The 20,922-nt window shown below is 36.3% G+C and overlaps 1 protein-coding gene across 2 annotated transcripts in view; it reads left to right on the plus strand.

Moving 5' to 3' along the window:
* SLC6A5 (solute carrier family 6 member 5) overlaps window positions 1-20,922 on the plus strand; it is a 61,354-nt gene that overhangs the window by 16,821 nt on the left and 23,611 nt on the right. For both annotated transcript variants that reach the window (XM_031942120.1, XM_031942121.1), the window contains exons 6-10: window positions 646-787; window positions 3,070-3,202; window positions 7,834-7,968; window positions 11,915-12,018; window positions 13,810-13,934. In XM_031942120.1, coding sequence (XP_031797980.1) covers window positions 646-787; window positions 3,070-3,202; window positions 7,834-7,968; window positions 11,915-12,018; window positions 13,810-13,934 — 639 coding nt within the window. The remainder of the gene's footprint in view (window positions 1-645; window positions 788-3,069; window positions 3,203-7,833; window positions 7,969-11,914; window positions 12,019-13,809; window positions 13,935-20,922) is intronic.

Here is a 20,922-nt window from a genome sequence, read left to right on the forward strand (position 1 = left end):
TACAAATTCAGAGCTTGATTTTATTATTTTGTTGTCTAGATTTAAGAAGGTGATGGAGATATTGTTAATAATTGAATTAAACATAAAAATTTGTTATAAGAACATTCCCTCCCCTCACCCCAAAAATCCCATCAATTTTTAAATATTTACCAACAAATCCCTGCTTATTGGTAGCAATCACTACTTTTGAATCTGACATTATTAGTTTGTCTTATACTTCTCCAATGTATGTCTCATATATTATGTATTTCAATTTTTGGTATAGGTGCCTAATGGTATGAATGTCTAATGTAATTTTTATATTACTTTTAGTATCTGACATAGTGTTCTGTATAAAGTAAGAGCTTAATAAATGTTTTTTTCTTCATTGATTTGAAATCCAATGCTCTGTATTTTTGGTTACTTTCAAGAGGCTTAATTTTTCTAATTCTAGAGGACATCCTTTAGCATTTTCCTGAAATGATGTTTTTTTGTGGAACCATATTTCATTTCCACTTTTAGAATTCCTGAAAATACGCCGATGCTTCTTTCCTTTAAACATTTAATTTTTGCATCCCTATTGCCTAATATAATTCTTGCTTCACTGTGGGTGTTTCACAAATGTTTGTTGATTGATTGATTTTCCCCTCTTTATCTCCCAAACAGATTCCTGTTTTGTTGGTGATCATCCAAAAATACAAATTAAGAACTCAACTTTCTGTATGACTGCCTATCCGAACTTGACAATGGTTAACTTCACCAGCCAAACCAACAAGACATTCGTCAGTGGGAGTGAAGAGTATTTCAAGTAAGAAGGGAATTTCTTAGAAGACTCTCAATTTCCTTCCCTAAAGAATCCATGTGAAATCAATTGATGAACATAAGGTAGCCCCAAATTGGAGCGAGCCAGTTGCCAGTCTGTACATCAGAAGCCGAGGTTACATGACCAATTTGCCACATGACCAATTTGTCCCGTCTCCCTCATTTTCCATATTTAAGTGAAAATGCTGCTTTTTCTCTCTGACACCTCAGCTGGAGACTTTTTTTTTACTTTGCTATAGTGCCCGGTAGAATTAGAAAAAGGAAAATCAGTTTGAATAATAATGATTAGTGAGTAAAGTGATGTATCCTTCTAAATCTTCTCATATATAGAAAGTTAATTCAGGTTTGAGTCCACTCAAAACGTTAGCTCATCATCTTTACGGATAACTATTTTTGCTGATACCTTAATTCAAATAGACACCTTAATTTAAAGCAAAAGACAAATCAAATAATATGGTGAACTGGACATCAAAAGAACACTCTCTCCGTACCCACTGGGGTACAGGGTAAGTCACTATCATCACTGTAGGGTATTCATTATGCAGAAACAATGGACCATTAAAGCAGGGGTTACCTGCTTGTCCATGCGGTGCTTCCTAAATTGCTCTCCGCTACCACCTTCTGGTTAGTAGTAGCTAGTACACTTTCCTTTACTACACAGATCTAAAGGGTTTTTATATCACACAGCAACAAACCACGGATAGCCTAAGGTCATGGGTAATACGGACTGCCCTCAGATTCGGTTTTAAATCAGCAGAAGCCCTCAAGCCAGGACTGCCTGTTTTTCAGGCCATGGTTTTCCTAAGATGATTGTATCTGATATTACCTGGATTTGGGGTTGGAATATCCCTTTTAACTCGTCTCAAATCTGAGATTGATCCCTTCAGACCATTTTGGGATTTGACTCAGAAAAAAAGCCACTAAGGAAGGACTTATGTAGCACATGTAACGAAGTCCTGCTGGATGTGGGAGCAATGCTTCTGGCTGAAAAGCAAATAAATTGGAAGGTCAAGAATAAGAGGACTAGATAAAGCCTGAGATAATTGTCTGTGGTGCAATTAAGGCTCAATAACCTAGTCTTCCCAATCCATCCAAATGTAGGTAGGATGCATTTAAGTTTAATCAACATCATTAACATTTCCTCCATCAAATTCTTAAGCCAATCAACAAAACAATAAATTACGTCCTGATTTGTAGTTTTGTAGCTTTGCAAGGTATAAGGTTCAAGCAAATCGGTTCTGGCACATTTATGATTATATACATACTCTGTCCTCAGTTATTATATATATCTGCCAAAATAGCATGCTTTACTGATCTCCCAAAAGCTGCAACCACTGGTAATACTACCGTTTATTATTCATGGTGATGATTAAAATATCACTAGAGGAAAATTTTGATGAATTCAATCAGAGCTTTCAATTAATGGGAATTTTTGTATCAGAAAAAAGAGGAAAATGATGAGAAAATAAACTTCATTTTAAACATATTTAGGTACTGATATCTCCCTGTGTATCTTCCAGGGTCCACACACATTTTACTTCCCTATGACTGCCTACACTGGACAACAAGAATTGAGAGTCATAGATTTGTGATTTTTGACCATTAAATAACTATACTCTAGACCAGTGGTTCTTCAAAGTATGGTCTAGAGAATCCTGGGGATCTCTGAAACCCTTTTAGAGGATCTACAAATTCAAAATAGTTTTTATTTCCAATATGATAAATATCTATAAATATAATCCAGATAAACAAAAACTCTTTGGAGAGATCCTCAATAATTTTTAATAAGATAAAGATACTGAAAACAAAAGTTTGAGAACCACTGCTCTAGACTGTACTAGTCATAATTTATATTAGAAATTACAATTTATATACTGTTATATATTATGCATGTAACATAATATTAATATTATATATACATTATAAATTATAATTTAGAATGGTTTATACAAAGAAAGGCTAACTCAGTTCTAAGAGGGGGTAAACACATTTGAAATGTCTACTATGTTCAAAGTCTTGTAGATACAAAGTATACAAACAATCAAAGTATAGTTGATTTTGTTGTTGTGTTTTACTTTTAGATTTGACTGTAAAAATATTCTGAATGTCTCCAGCGGGGACATCTCTAAACCCGCTGATCCATCAATTTAATTTAAAAGTCCTCTGCCTTTGAGTACTCAGGGACTCAGGGAGTGATGGCATAGTCCTGTTGAAAACACCCTCTGTTGGTTGACTGCAGTCTAACTTATTGTCTTTTTTGACTCTCAGGTATTTTGTCTTGAAGATTTCTGCAGGGATTGAATATCCTGGTGAGATCAGGTGGCCACTGGTTGTCTGTCTCTTCCTGGCTTGGGTGATTGTATATGCATCCCTTGCTAAAGGCATCAAGACTTCAGGCAAAGTAAGAGTTTCTCTTTATTTACTAGAGCAAAACTTCCCACCCACTTTCTAGGTGGTAAGATGTTAAACTATAATTGTCACCAAGAGCAGAGCCCTGGGCTGTGATAAGCCACTTGGAGGTCATTGGAAGACGAAAGAGATAAAATTTTCATCCAGAAATAAGGCCAGTGAAGAGCTGTGAAGAAGGTGGAATGGCACCCTCATCCCTTCCATCCCTTCCGACCTTACAGTACTGGTCTATGGCCTCTTGATTTCAGCTTGCTTTTAACCAATCCTTACCAAGTGTTAATCAATAACTTTGATGTTAGCTGGTTTCAGAAGTGATGGTATTTAACAGGGGAGACCAAAATTCCTTTAAAAGTCCAGGACAGATAAAGAGCATAGTGATTTTAAATGTTTGTTTTTGAGGGGATTTTTGGCTTGCCCCTTATCTAAGGCAATCTGTTCAGGCAAGGTTTCTTAATGCTTTTGTGTCATGGTCCCCTTTGGCAGTCTTATGAAGTTTGTGTACTTCTCATAATAATATTTGTTGCCTATCTTCATAACTAAGAGAGCTTTTAAATTTCATTTAGCACTTAGTTTAAATAGAAAAATTTTTCCCCTTTAAGTTCACTGATTCCCCTGAAACCTATCCATAAACTTCTATGGGAGACTAACTTATTAGGTTAAGAATCTCTGCTTTTAGGTGTGGCTATACTAAGATAAGTAAACAAGCAGACAACACTTTATTAGAAAAATCAGGCAAAATTGTGAGGTCTTTCTTCTGCACCTTCTCTCTCCTGGTACTTCAGGGAACTCTAGAATGCTTTTGACTCTTCATTGCCTTGAGTCCACTTTCTTGACTATTCTGCTAATTGGGAGATTATTGATATTTTGTTATCTTCCTACTGAAAAAAAAAACTTGCACCTTCCAAGATGTTAGTGAACTTATTTCCATTGCCTCATGTTTTAGAGCTATAAGAAACTTTAGAGATCGTACAATTCATTTACCTCGTTTTACAGATAAACAGAAACCCAGAGAAGCTAAGTGACATACTGGGTCACCTAGCTAATTTCTGGCACAGTTGGGACTAAAATCCAGGTCTCCTGATTCCCTGCCTAATTTGCTTTTAGATTGCCCCTAAGTGGTAGTTTTAGTATATGAGAAGTCTTGAACCCTCAACCTTCAACTGGGTCAGTTCCCATATGGAACAAGAGATTCATTGGAGAGCCTCCCTCTTTGGATCTAAGTTTAGAGTAAACACTATACATGTTTCTATAGCCTCTTTAGGGCTCAGTGGACCTGGGCTTTTAGTCAAAGGACTTCCCAGCAGAAGCAAATGAGATCTTTGTTCATTGGTAATTATTAAAAGAGGATCAGTAAAGACCAATTGTGAGAATGGTCTTAAAAGAAGCTGATTGACTTAGGTACAAAGGTACAAATAGAAGGAGAGTGGTTCTGAGGTCATGACTATTTGACAGAGAGTAGAAATATAATTATTGAACCCAGAATGATTCATGTCTAGCTGAAGGACACTGATTTTAAGTAGAAAGTAATAGCTTTGATAGTAGAAGAAAAATCTGAAATTGGCAGAAAATGGAATTTTGCCAAATTTTCATTTGATTGTAAGTAAAAAAAAATATGCTAGATTAGAGTTAGAGAAAACTAGATTGTCATCCTTCCCCTGTCACTCATCATTTGACCTTGGCCAAATTCCATATTCCTTTTAGTCCCTAGTTTCCTCATATGTAAATGCAGGAATTAAACTGGTTTATGTTAAAGATCTTCTGTCTCTGATATCCCATGACATTATCTAGGAAGATGTTGTACCCATTTCTTCTCACCACCCTGAAATATAGTCAGGACTCTTGAATTTTATAGTTTCTGAAATTAGTTCTTCAGGGTCCAGAGTTAATAGATAAGTGTTTTATTTCAGAGCAGTTAACTTGTGCTTGTCTTGGAAGGATTTCCAAACAGGGATCAATCATCAATTACTTTAATGGGAAATATTTAAAAGAAGTGACAAATCATCTATTATCTTGGCCAAGGTTGCAAAGGCTGTAATCATGATGCAGTACCTGAGAACAGAGGTGAATGATCTACTTAATTTTGCTGGAATATTTGGTGATTGAAATTCTATGGCCAATGTCAGTGCAAAATGATAGAGATATATGAATTTTTTCTTCTCTGTTTGAGGATGATTTTGTTTTTTTCTTGAAGTCTTAAAGGAGATTGAAAATACTTGGTCACTATTCTTTGTAAAATAGCTCTACGATAAACAAACAAACGAACACTAACTTGGATTAAAAAACAAACAACAAATACCCAACATTTTTATTGATGCCCTTTGATCTTAAATTTGTTATTTTCCAATATGTCCTCTAATATTCAATCTTTTCTCATCATAAAGAAAAACATGGGACATTGGAAAGTGTATTTGGAGTCAAGACTTTAATTGAAGTCTTGGTTGATTACTTATTTGAGCATGATTTGGGGTAAATCATATACCTTCTCTAGGCCCCAGTTTTATTGTCTGTATTGACCTTTAAAATTTTTTCTAGCTAATCACAAAATTAAAACCTATTGACAAAGCAAGCATATTGTAATATGTAGCAACTCTAGTCCACTATTCTTCTCCCGAAAGGGGAAAGGACTTCTTATAATCTTGTACATAGAGAGTGGTCATCACAAAGAATCAATCTATAGCTATATAGTGTTGTTTTCTTTCCATTTGAAGTCATTATATATATTGTTCTTCTAATTCTCTTTATTTCAAATTGCAGCAGTTTATACTCATTTCTAAGAACTCTATAGGAGTTAGGGATTGTTATATTCCTTGTTGCACAAATGAGGAAATTGAGAACTAAGGGTGTAAACTGACTTGAATGTGGTCTCACAAGTCTTAGATAAGAATGGGGCAAGGGATTGAATCTGGCTTCCTTGACTCCAAGAGTCAGTACTTTTCCTACTATATAACAAATTGCCTCTTCTGGTTGTTGGCAAATAGTAAACTAGGTAAGACTATTTGGAATATACTCAGAACTTAGCCTTTCTGCTTCCATTTCTTGCCTTTCTGTGAACTATCATGTGCCAGATTGTCTCTCTCAATCCTTGACAAAATTTGTTCTCAGATCTGTCATTTATACTGAAGTATCATAAAATGTCACTTCTCTCAGTAGATAGAGGTACAGTTTGCATTTTAGTAAGTATCAGGAACTGAGAGGGTTAAATAACAGTGGTTGAATTTCAATTGGTGAATCAGAGGGGACATTTTGGAAGTGATGTTTTTTATGGTACTTGGGATGGATGCTTATTAACTGTATCAGAATAGATTGAACTTGAAGTTTCTATTCAACCTTTTCTTTTCCAGGCCATATGGACATTTCTTAGGTTTTTGCTTTCCAGTTTTTTAATTAACCCTATACCCCTCTCAAGTTGTCCAGTCCTCAGTCAGACATAATACAATAGTGAAGAATTGGTCAGAAGTGGCTATCTTATCAATTCCAGCTGATCTAATTCTGCTTATCCTTTTCAATAGCATATTTGTTTTAAAATAAATGAATAAAATTCCCTGTTACTGCATTATGATTCATAGTCCATTTTCTCAATGTTATTTTTACCTCTTTTATATTTGGATATAACTGTATCCTTCCTCAGTTCATATTTATTAAGAAATCAGAATGATATCAGTAAACTATTGACTGACTCTTAGTTTCCAAAGCATGATTATCTTTTCAGATTGACAAACAAGAACTTTGACACTACAAGAAAAAAGACCTCTACTTCTTAGTAATAGGGTCTCAGACCTCTTAGGGACGGACCTGACTAATAAACTATTGCCTTTTCTACAAGTCAGTACAGATACTAAATAAATACTCATTCCTTTCTTCTTTTCTGCCCTTATTACCTTTTAGTATCTATTTTCTGAATCCCAAATGTGGTGCTATTTAGAGTTGCAATAAGTGTAAGTGAAAGTGGAGAGTGCCTAATGAAGAGTAGGTTGGGTGTCTGAATTCTATAAATGCCATGGGGGTAAGGGTCTTCTCTCTCTTGGTGGACATTACATACTCTGGTTATATCACTGTAGGTGGATACTCTATTAGTGTGATGGCATTATCCATATCTCTTTCATATCCATGTTATCATCCCCATTACTGGATATACACAATAAAGATAAGTTTTCTCTCTTGATTATATTTCTGATTCTCATAAATAGAAATTCTTTAATTTTTGTGTCGTGGATCCCTTTGGCATTTTGTCAAAGCCTATGGACTCTTTCTCAAAATAAAGTTTTTAAATCTGCAAAATAAAACACATAAGATTGCAAAAAAAAAAACAAGTGTTTGCTAAAATTTGTATGTGTTTTTATTCCCCTTCTTATTCACTGACACCCTTGAACTCTTTCCAAGGATACTTTTGGGTTTGGTGGACCTCAAGTCAAGAACCCCTGCTCTAGAACTCTGGAACAGTCTGGGTCTTTCCTTTCCAGTATCAGCTCTAGCAGGACCTGAGAACAGGAGACCTGCAAGCTTGACAGCTTGTCCACTTGTACCTACAGTAGATCATCCTTGGCTGGGTCAATGCATATCCTGTCATGTGTACCAAAATCTAGCTATTTCATTCAAAGTAAGATTGTTTGTTGGGCTTTCTAGGTGGTGTACTTTACCGCTACGTTCCCTTATGTTGTGCTTGTGATCCTACTCATCCGAGGAGTTACCTTGCCAGGAGCTGGAGCAGGAATTTGGTACTTCATTACACCTAAGTGGGAAAAACTCACTGATGCTACAGTAAGCTCATTATTTGACTTATTATGTTCTAGTGAAAGATAATGTGGGACACTGAGTAATATACTAGACTTGGAGTTGGGAAGAGCTGGGTTCAGATCGTGCCTCTGCTATTTATTAACTATATGATCCTGAGGCACCTTGGGGTGCCTCAAGAAAATCCATAGGATTAATCTGTTAAGTTATTTTAATGGAAGGGTTGCTATCAGTGTTGGTGGAGGGTATAATTTAGTAGGTAAATAATAAGCTGGGTGCTGCCATGTATAAGAGTGCTAGTCTTGGAATCAGGAAGACCTGAGTTCCAATCCCATCTTAGATATTTGTTAGGTATGCAATCTTAGACAAGTCATTTAACTTTTTTCTATGGTAAGTTCCCTCACTTGTAGAATAGTATTGGACAGCTAGGTGGTTCAGTGGGAAGGATGCTGAGTCTGGAATTAGGAAGACTCATCTTCATGAGTTCAAGTCTGATCTCAGAAACTTACTAGCTGTGTGATCCTGAGTAAGTCATTTAATCCTGTTTGCCTCAGTTTCCTCAACTGTAAAATGAACTGGAGAAGGAAATGACAAAATTGCCAAGAAACTACACATGAGGTCATGAAGTATTATTGAACACAGCTGAAAAATGACTTTACAACAGCAAAAAAAAAATAAAGTGGTGATAATAATATCCTATAATGCCATTTTTTTCCTATCTTAAAGTGCCATATAAATGCTAGCTAGCTATTTGGACTTGTTTCTTACAAATGGGATTGGGCAGCTGCATAGGAAGAACAAACTTAGTATTGGGTTGTCAGTATCCCTTTCTTTCCCATCACAATCTGGGAAATCTCAAGGAGTTGGTCTGCTCAGTATACAATGGATCAAGGACATCCCTTCTTGAGAGCAAGGACAGTTTTATTCCTGTCATCGGAACCTCAGTGTCTGCATATTATCTGGTACATAACTGTTGGTTGAACAATTACTTACACTTTTATGTAACCCTGGAAATAGATTTATACTTTTAGGAAATTTTAGCTTAACAAAGGAATAAAACAGAAAAAGAGAAATGTATATTTAGTGTTTTCCAGATTGCTTAGAATAGTTGTCCAAATCTTCTGTCTCGTATGTGGTCATGTGATAGTATTAAAATGAAAAATGAAATTCCCTTGATAATATTCAGACTATTTCATAATGTCAGTATGGTAATAATGATTATGTTTTTGAAGCCAAGTTACACAGGTTGAAAATTAACCATACTCAGCAAACCATGAAGTAATTATATTTCCAAAGGGACCAGACACACTAATTATGCCCAGTGTTCCAACATGGGCACAGAATGCAGTTTATTTTTTTTTTCCTTTTCTAACTTCTCTCATGCTACATCACTGTGTTTCTACTTTAAGAGTTCCCAATGTAAAAATACCCAATTGTGCAAAAAAGCAAAAAGAAAAGGTAAATGAAGATTTAATTGTTTAAATGACAATATGCTAGTGGCCCACTGTAATGCAATGGAAACCATTGCATTTGAAGTTAGAGGGTTTGAACCCTTGCTCAGTTAGCTGTTTACCTCAGACAAATGACCATAAGGACTATCTGTAAAACTTCATGACCTTTAAGGTCTCTTCTTCCTCTAGATCTAGGCTCCTATGATCCTTAGGGACTGTGACTTTGAAGAGAGTACCATTGGATGTCAGCCTTCAGTAGCTGACATAGAAGCGAGCTACTTACATGGCCACTGCTCTCAGTACAGAGGAAGCTCAGATGAGCTGCGGTTGTCAGCAGAAAGGCTGTGATGTACCATTCATCTGTCAGCTGGCACTATGCACCTAATTGATGGGTTTCTCTCATTGACCTTGAAGTTGGCCTGGACTTTTGCAATGTTGGCATGTGGCAAGAGTCCATGATTCAAAGGATACTGTCCCTGTAGTTGTAGGTGACCACCTCCTACTTCTTTCTTTGTTGTGCATTTCTGGCACTCTGCCTGGGGTTAGAGGTTCAGTCACTGAGTATATAGGATTACCTTGTCTGTCCCTGGAGATTGGTATTTTATTGTGCAGTACCTCTGGGACTGCTAGCCACTATCCTTGTCATATTTAATAAGAATAATCAAGCACTGGGCAAGTCCCATTTTCATCCTGGCAGATAAGTGCCACAGACTGCATTGAAGTGTTAGAGATTGGTTTTCAGAATGGACAGGACAATCTGTTCCCAGATTTCACTTCTCTCTAATAAGTGAAAAAGCATCTATTAAGAATTTACTATGTGCCAAAAGCTGTGCTAAATGCTAGGGATTCAAAAACAAGACAGTTTCTGCTCTCAAGGAGCTATAATTGTTATTATGGCATAAAACACATATATAGGAGGATTTGGCTGCAATGTGATTGGAAGGACCCTTAATCCAAGACCTCTGGGTCTGACTGCAAGACCCAGTGATCTTTGAGGTTCATTAGTAGATGAGTTATAGGAAGCCTTGAAGTTGGTGACTGTCTGCTCATTCAAACAGGGTAGCTGTGCCATCTAAGAGGTTTGGCTAAGGATCCTCTGATGTCATAGCATCTTAGATTAGGAATTGAAGGGTTTGAGATGTTGTCTAGTCCAAACTCTTTATTTTGTCAATGAAGAAACGGAGGTTTAGAGAGATGGAATGACTTTGCCCATCATTAATTCAAATACCCTTATTTGAGATAGTACAATCTAAGACCCCAGATGTACTTGTGAACAAGCAAACAAACCAACAATTACAATGTGCATGAAAGTACACTTACAGATATGACTTAATCATATTAAACTTATAAGTGTATTTTTTAAAAAGTGCATATATGCATATATGTACATTTATATATATATATATATATATATATGTAAATGTGAAGTCTTCTTGCACTCATATTAATCTCCAGATTGTCTCATTGTTATCCTTCCAATACCCTATAAGAATGATTAAAAGCTACACATTAAAGGGACAAGAGATGTTCAACACATATTGAAATGGAGAAAAGAAAGTAATAAGCAGAGTGATAGAAATATAGAAGAGAACATTCATTGACTCATTCATAGTGAGTAGAAAATTCTTACTCTAAGTCACAGAGCTAGTATATGTCAGAGGCAGGATTTGAATCTTAGGTCTTCCTAATTTCAAGCCAGTGTCTTATTCACTATACAGTACCCTGTCTCTGCAAGACAGAGATAAGGATAGTTGTTACTTAGGACCAAACTTTTGTAGTGAGATCATTAAGTAGACAAGTGTCTGTGCAAGAAAGAAAGAGTTTTTCTGTTTTGGACCCCAGATGACAGAGCAAAACAAAAATAGGAAGCTGATTTGTGATCTGAGGATTAGAACTTTGCTCATTACCTAGAAGTGATTCGGCTTCTGAAGTATGTGCTTTTCAGAAGCCGAATCACTTCTAGGTAATAAGCAAAGTTCTCTCTATATATGTAAGTTCTTTCTCTCTATATATGTAAAGTTATGGTTAATCATATGGATGATTAATCTAAATCTCCAAAGTTTTAAGCAGAGAAATGTGTTAGAAATATCCCAGATCAATAAGTGCTTTTCTCTATACTTTGGATTATATATTTGTAGAGAGATTTTGTGAAGGCTATATATTTCTCCAAATAGTAAGTAAATTAAATTACTGAATTTCATCCTGTAGACTTTGGGGAAAACTCCCAGTAAAGAATTTAGGTTCTTTGTTTTCAGATATCATCTGATCCACAGGGAGTAATTTTCTGTGCAGAATTTAATTAGCCTTCAGATCAACTTTTGTCTCATTGGATTCAATTGTAAACCAATGTATTTGACTCATTCATCTTTTTGAGATGATACACATGCTGAGTTTCCACAACTTTGCATGGCAGTTGGTACAATTCCTTTGGGATTTTGTAAAACTGGGTAAGTTTCCCTCATTAATTCCACTGAAGTTTGATCCAAAAGGTAATCTAACATTTCCTTTTCTTTGTTTCATAGGTATGGAAAGATGCTGCAACTCAGATTTTCTTCTCTCTGTCTGCTGCATGGGGAGGTCTGATTACTCTTTCCTCTTACAACAAATTCCACAACAATTGTTACAGGTAGGTTGGGACCTGGCTATAATTGAAATGGAAGTGAAGGGGTGAGGAAGTTGACAAGGATGAAGCTCTAGCTTGGACTCAGAGTCTTGGGGTCAGGATTGGTGAATCAATCCCTGACTCTTTACCTGACTGAAGAGCTAGTGGCTTTCCTAGGACTAGGGAGAGAATCAGTGGTGGGTCAGGATTGCCAGACTGAAAACTTCTGGGGATATTTTTCCTGGAAGTACCCTTTTTTCTTCACTCACAGGGCAGTTGCTCTAATGTTGGACCTTTTTATCATAGATCATTTCAATAGCCCTTTGTTTTTATTTTTATTATTCTCAGATGTCTCTACTAACCACCAACATGAACGTTTCCCTGTAACAAAAAAATTTTGATGCTAAGTCAAATACACAACTGTCTGAAAGTATATTCAACTTTCAATATCCATAGACTATCAACCCAAAGAGGAAGGATTCTTTTAGACAAGTCATTTGACAGCATTTAGTGGCAGCCTATTATAGGGAGTATTCTGATTTAGGTGCTATTGGGAAATACCAAGAAATTTAGGACATAGTCTTTGTACCTGAGAAGTTTATAGTTTAGTCAGGAAGAAAAGACCTACTTACCTGAAAAAAGATTTAAGATTATCGGGCAATGCTGTCTATGAAAGGTTCCAAATGAGTAGTATGGATGACTTATCCGAACTCAAAGAAAGCATTTTGGACTGGGGTCTTAGTTCAAGTTTTCCTGAATGATTGGGGATTATTTCTTGATTTTGAAGGACAGAAAGAATTTCACTAACTGAAAGGGGTGGTTACAGCATTCCAGATTGGAAAAAAGGCAAATCAAAAGCTCCAAGGCAGAAAAGCCTAAGAAATGTTTGGAAAACAATCAATAGATTCATTAAACAGGAATGGAAGTATTTTAGGGGAGAAGAGCAAAATAGATTGGAAAGATAAATTGAGACTTTATTAAAGAAGACCTTAAATACCTGGCCAAGGTGTTTGGATGACTGATGTTATAATTACTTGTTAATGAAGGATTTGAAAATTTGTAGGCACATGGAAAATGCGAAGGAATCCAGGATCCCTGTCATTTGTGCAGATTGGACAAACCTATTCACTTGGGGAAACAGTGGGCTTCTACAAAGATGATGTTTAGGAAGTAGGTGAAATTTCCATTCAGCTCCTCTCACCTCCTCTCTTGGGTTCTTCTTCTACCTTTCAGTACCCTGACCCTCTAAGCTGTGGTTGGATAATCAGCTCCCAGAGCAGCACCCCAACCAAGCTTTCTGGTTCCTCCTTTGCTGTTTTCTTTTTCCCCCAAGGGTATCCTTGTTCTCTATCCCCTCCCCTTAGCATCCTGCTCTGCTCTCTTCTGATAAAGAAATCCTGGCAAACGCCATAATGGGTGATAAAAGATTGCCCTGTTATCCATCCCAGGGAAAGTGGTTACATTTAAACTGACTTTCCAGAGAAACAGTGGCTTAGCACAAAGATAATGGGGCAGATCTCGGGATTAGAGTACTCCCACACATCCCTCAGATTACATAGTGGGATTGTACATGGACCCTACCTATAGGAGTTGGCCATGGAGAAGAAACTTAAGTATAATAAGGATGGATTAATGTTCAGCAATTGATCGAGCAACCAACATTTATTAGGTTCCTACTACGCTAAGTTCTGGGATAAAGGAACAGTGAAGATATAATCCTTACATGCAAGACTCAGCAGTAGCCTTGAAACCATGGGGCCAGTGCCCACCCCACATGGTACGTATTACATGATGGCTTTTATCTCTTCTCTCCAGAGACACACTGATTGTCACCTGTACCAACAGCGCAACAAGCATCTTTGCCGGCTTTGTCATCTTCTCTGTCATTGGTTTCATGGCAAATGAGCGCAAAGTAAACATTGAGAATGTGGCTGACCAAGGTAACGTATACAACCTTCATTTGGATAGTATTTTAAGGTCAACATCACACATGTATCTACAATGCAATTGAAACTTCACTGGATCACGCTCACTTCCCTATTCTGCCTGGTACTCAAGTCCTTAATGTATGATTCCTGTTAGTAATGGGGTATAGGGTCAGAGTGAATCAGACCCGTGGATCAGATATTGGAAAGGAGATGACTTTTATTGATTTCTTTGGCATTTTCCAAGTCCTAGAGGTTTTCAGACTAGCAAGGGGAATGCTTTGACATATTCTTCCCCTCTATCACCATTCTTGTTTTTTTCTTCATTAATTCCAAAGCAGAGTAAATAAGTTGTGAGGTCTACTTTAATAGAAGGGGGATTACTTATTAGACTATATTGAGGATTAAAAAGAATATTAGGCACAATTATTTGAGCAACAACATTAGGACCTCTATTAACAGGAAGAAAAATATCCTACTTTTACAAATAATTTTTACTTCTAAAGCATTTTATGAATTTTATCTCAAATCTATACTTCGGAAAATGTGTCTATAATCTTTTGTTTTCTTTGGGGGAAGGAGGAAGAGAAGAAGTTAGCAAGGGAGAGATGGTATGGAGAACCCATTGTATGATAATAACTGCTTTGAACCCCACACCTGTGCTCTCATTTTTAATTCTGTCTCTCTTGGTGACCTTGGGAAAAATTATTTGACCTTTTTTGAACCTCAATTTCCTCTTTTGTAAAAGGCTGGCCTGATAATCTCTAAGCTGACTTTTAGCCTTCAAATTCTATGATTATGATTATTTGGGAGATTTTCTTTTCTGCACTGTGTCTCCAATATCCCTAATATGATGTCTTGTAGATTTTTGTGTTTGCAGTTAGGATCTGTGATTTAATCTCTCTAGGAAACTACCTCTGCTGAGATGTAGTGGTAATTTATGATTTTAAATAGTTGCATGGGGCACTGAGAGAAAAGACTTTCTAGGGTCATGTAGCTTGTATTTGTCTTCTGTAAGATTTGAATCTAGATCTTTCTGATTCCAGGACATGTCTTCTTCCAACTATCTTAAGGTCCCTCTCCTTTTGTAGTTAATTAATCAATGCTGGTCACTGACTAATGAGAGACAGCTAGGTGAGGCAGTGGAGAGAGTGTCAGGAGTCAGCAGTCAGGAAGACTCAAATTTGGGTTAGAGATTTACTAGCTGTGAGATCCTGGGCAAATCATTTAACTCTCTGTGCCTCAGTTTCCTCACCTGTAAAATGTGCTGGAGAAGGAAGTGGCAACTATTCCAATATCTGTGCCAAGAAAACCCCAAATGAGGTCATAAAGAGTTGGATGTGACTAAAACAACTGGACATTAAACTTATCAATGAATCTAAGGATGTGGTTTATCCTATGGGTGAAAGCTATAACAAACAACAAAGAGGCAAAGCTTTTGTTATTGGTCATCCTTCCCTACTAGCACATGTGCCTTCCCTCCCCAATCTGTCTTCATCAAAATGGTTATTTGTCCAGTGATGTGCTTTAACTCACATGAACCAGCTTGGGAAAACAGATTGTTATAGTTTCAGTGTGAACATTTACACTTTGAAAAATTGGTAAGCACTACAAATTATGGCCCGATTAATTGTTTTGATAGTTGTCTAGACTTACGAAAGTATCAACAATGCAAATCAAAAATGCAAAAAAAAATGTTTAGTGGGTTCATTTTTTCCCCTTGGTTTCAAGGGGAAAAAATGAACCCACTAAACAATTTTTTAACATTAAACATTTACCAGCACATTTTTTGGTGATATTATAATAGGAGCCATAGACTTTGAATGAAAGGGACTTTAGAACCATTCCTTCATTTTGGGGGGAGAGACGTGTGAGGCAAGTGGAGTTAAGTGACTTGCCCAGGATCACAACAGCTAGTAATTGTTAAGTGTCTGAGGCAGCATTTGAACACAGGTCATTTGATAACAGATCCTTCAATGTGAATAGTATCTATAATAAAATAAAAGGAACCTGTATGAAAATTCCAGCGAATAATAAGTTAAATGTTAATAAGTATTCAAGGGTCAGTGAACTATAAATTATAAAATATGAAATTAATTAAAGGTTCCAAGGTACATTTCTGGAGAAGCACCTGGGAATGGTAGAAGAGAAAATGTAAGAACTACTGTGAAAAAAAGGGAGAAAAGGATGAGAATATTTACAACTGGAAAAATCCTCAGCTATAGATATCTTAAGGAATTCTAATTAATACCTAGAAAATCACAGGGCATTGTGAAAGAAACTACTAATGTTCTTGGCCGAAAATTCTGATCTAATTTGTTTGGCTGATGGGGAGAGAAAGGATTAGATTAATGCTCTGGGCTCCATTAAAGATAGGAAGAGAGAATTGAAGCTTTATTCTCCAAAATATAAACAAGTCTGGGATGGAAATAGGTGTTTAGTAAAAATGTCATTAAACCCTGGACTGGATAACCAATGGAATGGAAAGAGAATGGATTTGCCATCTGCCTGGAGAGAAGAATTGGATTATACCAGAACGTAAATACCCCATGGTCTATGGCATAAATTATACTTTTCATCCTTCTGTCAATGAGTAAATAGCCAGAGCCTTTGAAACTGGGAAGGGAAATCACAGAACCTGATTCTTAGACCCGAGCATAGCACAAGATATTTTGGGTTCTGAGGAGACATTGAGACAGCCATAGGTAAGGTTGGTTCTTCCCTCATCCAGCACTTGACTGGATCTCTCTCCCTCAGAGAAGGAGCAATGGGAAATATGGCCAAACATCTTTTTTTCCTGCCGTTCTTACAGACCATTTGGAAATATCAAGCACATATTTGCCATTATCAGTGATATATCTGGTCATGCTGACTAGCCTGCATTTCTGCCAAGTCTCATCCACATGCAGTGGCTTGTCTGAGCCCAGCTCAGAGGGCAGTCTCCTGTTACCAGGTGGATGGCAGGGCACTTCATGGCTAATACCCTGCTGAATGACACCCTCGGAATTTCCTTTGTAGTTAGGAGTTCCTTATCAATTCAGTGAGCATGAGCGGTGGTGCGTGCTGGGAGAGAAAGCAATATTTCAAGAAGGACATGGCAGGAATGGGGAAGCAGCAAGTTTGTATTTAAGAATGAATCAAGAATACTCATTCATTGTGCTGGTGCAAAGTTGGCAGTTAATAAATGCTTATTGATTGATTTAATTGATTCAAGTTGGGACTTTAATTTACTAGAACCCAAGTGTTCTGGTTCCCAGCTGGGTGCTCTACACAATACTACTCTGGAAGTATTGCTTACTTCTCTTTGAAGAGAAAAATGAAATGAAATGAAATCCTTATAGATATTTATTCATTGATAACACATGCTTTTATCCAACACCATGGCTCAGGGACTGGGCTAAATGTTGTTGATACAGAGTTAAAATTAAACAATCCTAGAGGGGTGATGGTGATGACTTAAGTATGACTGGTTTGGAAGGAACTTTCTGAAGTTATAAAATATAGAGCTGGAATCTCAAAAGCTTTCTATTCAGTCAGCCAGTCAGTAAATTAATTTATAAAATGCTTACTATGTGCAGTGCTAAGAATAAAATGAAAGACAGTCTTCCTGACATGGGAACGAGGGAGAAAATATGCAAATAACTTGATGTAAGAATTATATATATGTACATATATATATACACACCCACACACATATACATACATACAATGTGAGTGAAGATGTGAGGAATAGTGAGGATTAGAAAAGGATATGGCAGGTGAAGTTCAGCTGAGTGTTTAGCCAGTATTTTTCAGAGAAGAGACTTGAGCCTATTTTATCTTGAAACTCCAGTCAGTTTAGTATCATCTACGTCATGGTTCCTTTTTTGTGCATAACAATAGTTTAAAAATCTCATCTTCTTGGGAAAAGCTATATTCATTCTATTGTTCAGCCAACCAGCTTTATTTCTATCATTTGGGAAAAAATAAAGATTTCTATCATTTGGCAAAAACTAAAGAGGGTATCATGCTACCAAATGATACAAATCTTTATTTTTTCCCAAATGATAGAAATAAAGCTGGTTGAAGTAGGATGGATGAATGAAGAGTTTTGGAGATAGAAGGTGCTCAAAAATTGTTTGTTTTTCTTATGGCTGAACAATGAGAATGAATATTCACAATGATGAGTCTGAGGCTATATAAGAGCCTCAATCAAAGAAGATTCAATTATGATCACTAAATTCTACTTACTCAGACAGAAAACAATACTCAGACTTTGCAAAAAGATGTTCCAACAACAAAGTGGAAATAAAAGTTTTCTTGATAGTTCTCAATGAAATCAGTTTATGGGAACAGTTTGAAAGAAGCACATTTGGGCTTGACATTAGGAAGAATTTCCTAAACAATTGGAGCTATCTCAAAAGTGAATAGCTGATTTAGGGAAGTAGTGAGTTCCCCTTCATTGGAAGTCTTCTGGAATATTGTCCAGGGGATTCATGGTCACATATTGACTAGATTGTTCCCTTCCATTTCTGAGATTCTGGAATCATTCTTCCCATTTCTCAAACTTGGAACAAAGAGTAAAGGAAGCATTTTATGATTGACTTGGGCCTTTACATTTCTATGAACAAAACTCTGAATGTGCAAAGCTTTCCCATGGTGGCTCTAGGTTAGAGTTTCCACTACTGCCATTTTATAAGAACTTTTCTTAATTTCATATCTTAATGTCCTTAGTTGATCAATTAATAGTTTTCCTAAATCTCTGCTTCCAGGGAGTCTCCACTCATTCCTTAGAGTAAAGAGGTGAGGTTTTTTTTTTTTTTTAATTAAAGTAAGTGACAAGGATCATGATTTATTATTTTTTCTCTGAATACTTTTAAGTACTTTGATAGTATCATAGATGCAGATGTGGAAGAGACCTTTTACAAACGAGGAAGTGAGTCCATCACTCAGGCAGTAAGTAACAGAGCTGGAATTCCAGTACAAGGTTTTTGACTTAAAAATCCAGGATCCTGATTATTTTACCACAGATTTTCATGCTTTTACTTATATATTTTTTAAATTTACCATTGATTTTAAATGTTTTGTGATTCTTATCTATGTCTTTTCATATATTCTTCAAAAGTACTAGCAGCATTTAAAATATTTTTATGGCTATTATTGTATTACCCAGGCTGTCCATATATTCTTCTCAATTTTATAAATGTGAAATGAAAAGAGATCTGCTGGCATTTTTGAAGCAATTTATTTTCATAATTAATGAAAGTAGTGCTACCATATTTGGACCTTAATCTTTTTATATACTTTATGGCTAAGTGGAAAAGGCATTGAAGAAAAGGAAATAAGGAAGAGCTTCTGCATGTGGCTGAATACTGAGTCAATCTTTGCCAAAAGTGACCCTATTTTGAAGACCCTAGGCATATTTTCAAACGAAAGGAATAGTTTGAGTTACTACTTAAACTGTTTTAATAGTGTTATCCTTTAAAGGAAGCAATTAAAGAACCACTTACCTATAAAAGAAAAGAATGGATCTTTTGTAAATTTAGTAAGATTTTTTTTTATTAATACATGTAGTGATAGATGGATTATGCCTTGGGCCATCAGAACTATTGGTTCTTGGCACAGTTTGCTTAATCAGCTTGCATGTGGGAAATCTAATAGAAAAAACTGTTTCTGATAAGTCTAAAATAACCAAATATTCAAGAGAAACTTAGGTTGCTACAATACCTTTTTATTCCAGCTTTTTCTCTTTGCCAGGAAGGAGCCTTCTTCAGATAATACAGATACAAATTCCATCATATAGGAATTTGGAATGTGGATTACATACAAAAAGGACCACTGTCCATTTATTCATACTCATCCATCACAAAATATTTTTAAATGCTTGTTATATGCAAGGCTCTTGGGAGGGATACCAAGGTGGGGACCCTCAGGTAAATTGAGTAAGGAATTATCAAGGTGGAGGATTGAAACATTTTTTTTTCAGATATTGAGAGGTTAGCCAAGGCAATGTAATTCCTTTGAAGCTGCATTAACTTCTCTAAGAACCCTAGGGATTATTAATTGCTGCTTTATTGCACTAATAATACCCTTTTTAGCTCCAAAAAGTTAAGGAACCAGCTGATCCCCAAGGTTTAATTATCTCTCCCCAAAAGTGAGTTTAAGCCTGAGGGAAGCTTATTTTTGTTGCAGCAGAACACAATTCCAGACAGGGCCCTAAGGGACCCCCCTCTTTGGGAATTTGTGCACTCTTAGGAAAGAGCTAAGTTTCCCTTTGGGAGGATTTGTCTTTCTAGGTGCCCACACTGTCCCCAAAGGATGCTTTGCTCACTGGGCAGAAGTGAATTTACCATCCTGTGAACCTTTCCATCCCAACAGATTTGATGGACAATCTATGAGTAGACCTAAATTTCTTTAGCTGAGCTGGGAATATTATTAAAGTTCCTTTTCTAAGCTTGTGAGTTGCTGATGGAGCTATAGGGAAGAAATAATTACTCAAACTGAGAGGCCCGATGTTAGTCTAAGCTCTGTCCTAGTCATATCTTGTAAAGATATATTTACAAATAGGGAAATTTATATGATAAATGTGTCAATAATCTATGAAGGAGGTTCATAGAATTTGGAGTCATAAGGTTGCCATAGAGAGATCATTTGTTTCAGTCTCCTTCTTTATCTTCTAAATGAGCAAATCGAGGACCAAAACCACTCAGGTGACAAGTAGCAGAGTTGAAATTCAAAATTCTTTTAAAAATAATTTTTTCTAATTATATGTAAATGTGATTTTTAACATTTATTTAAAAAATTTAAAGTTCTAAATTTTTCTCCCTCCATCTCCAATTTGAGAGATTCAGGATTCTTCAGGATGCAATGTTATAGACTTTTCTCTTCCAAACTATCCTTTTTTTCTTGTTTTCATCTTATTTCTGTTGATATTTTTCATTTTTATGTAACCTTCATTTCTGAATGTTTTTCTCCATTTGCTACCATCAAGTCCCAAAAAATACAACAGAAAGAGGAAAAAATT

Source organism: Sarcophilus harrisii, chromosome 6 (assembly GCF_902635505.1).
Source record: "Sarcophilus harrisii chromosome 6, mSarHar1.11, whole genome shotgun sequence".
Classification (NCBI taxonomy): domain Eukaryota; kingdom Metazoa; phylum Chordata; class Mammalia; order Dasyuromorphia; family Dasyuridae; genus Sarcophilus; species Sarcophilus harrisii.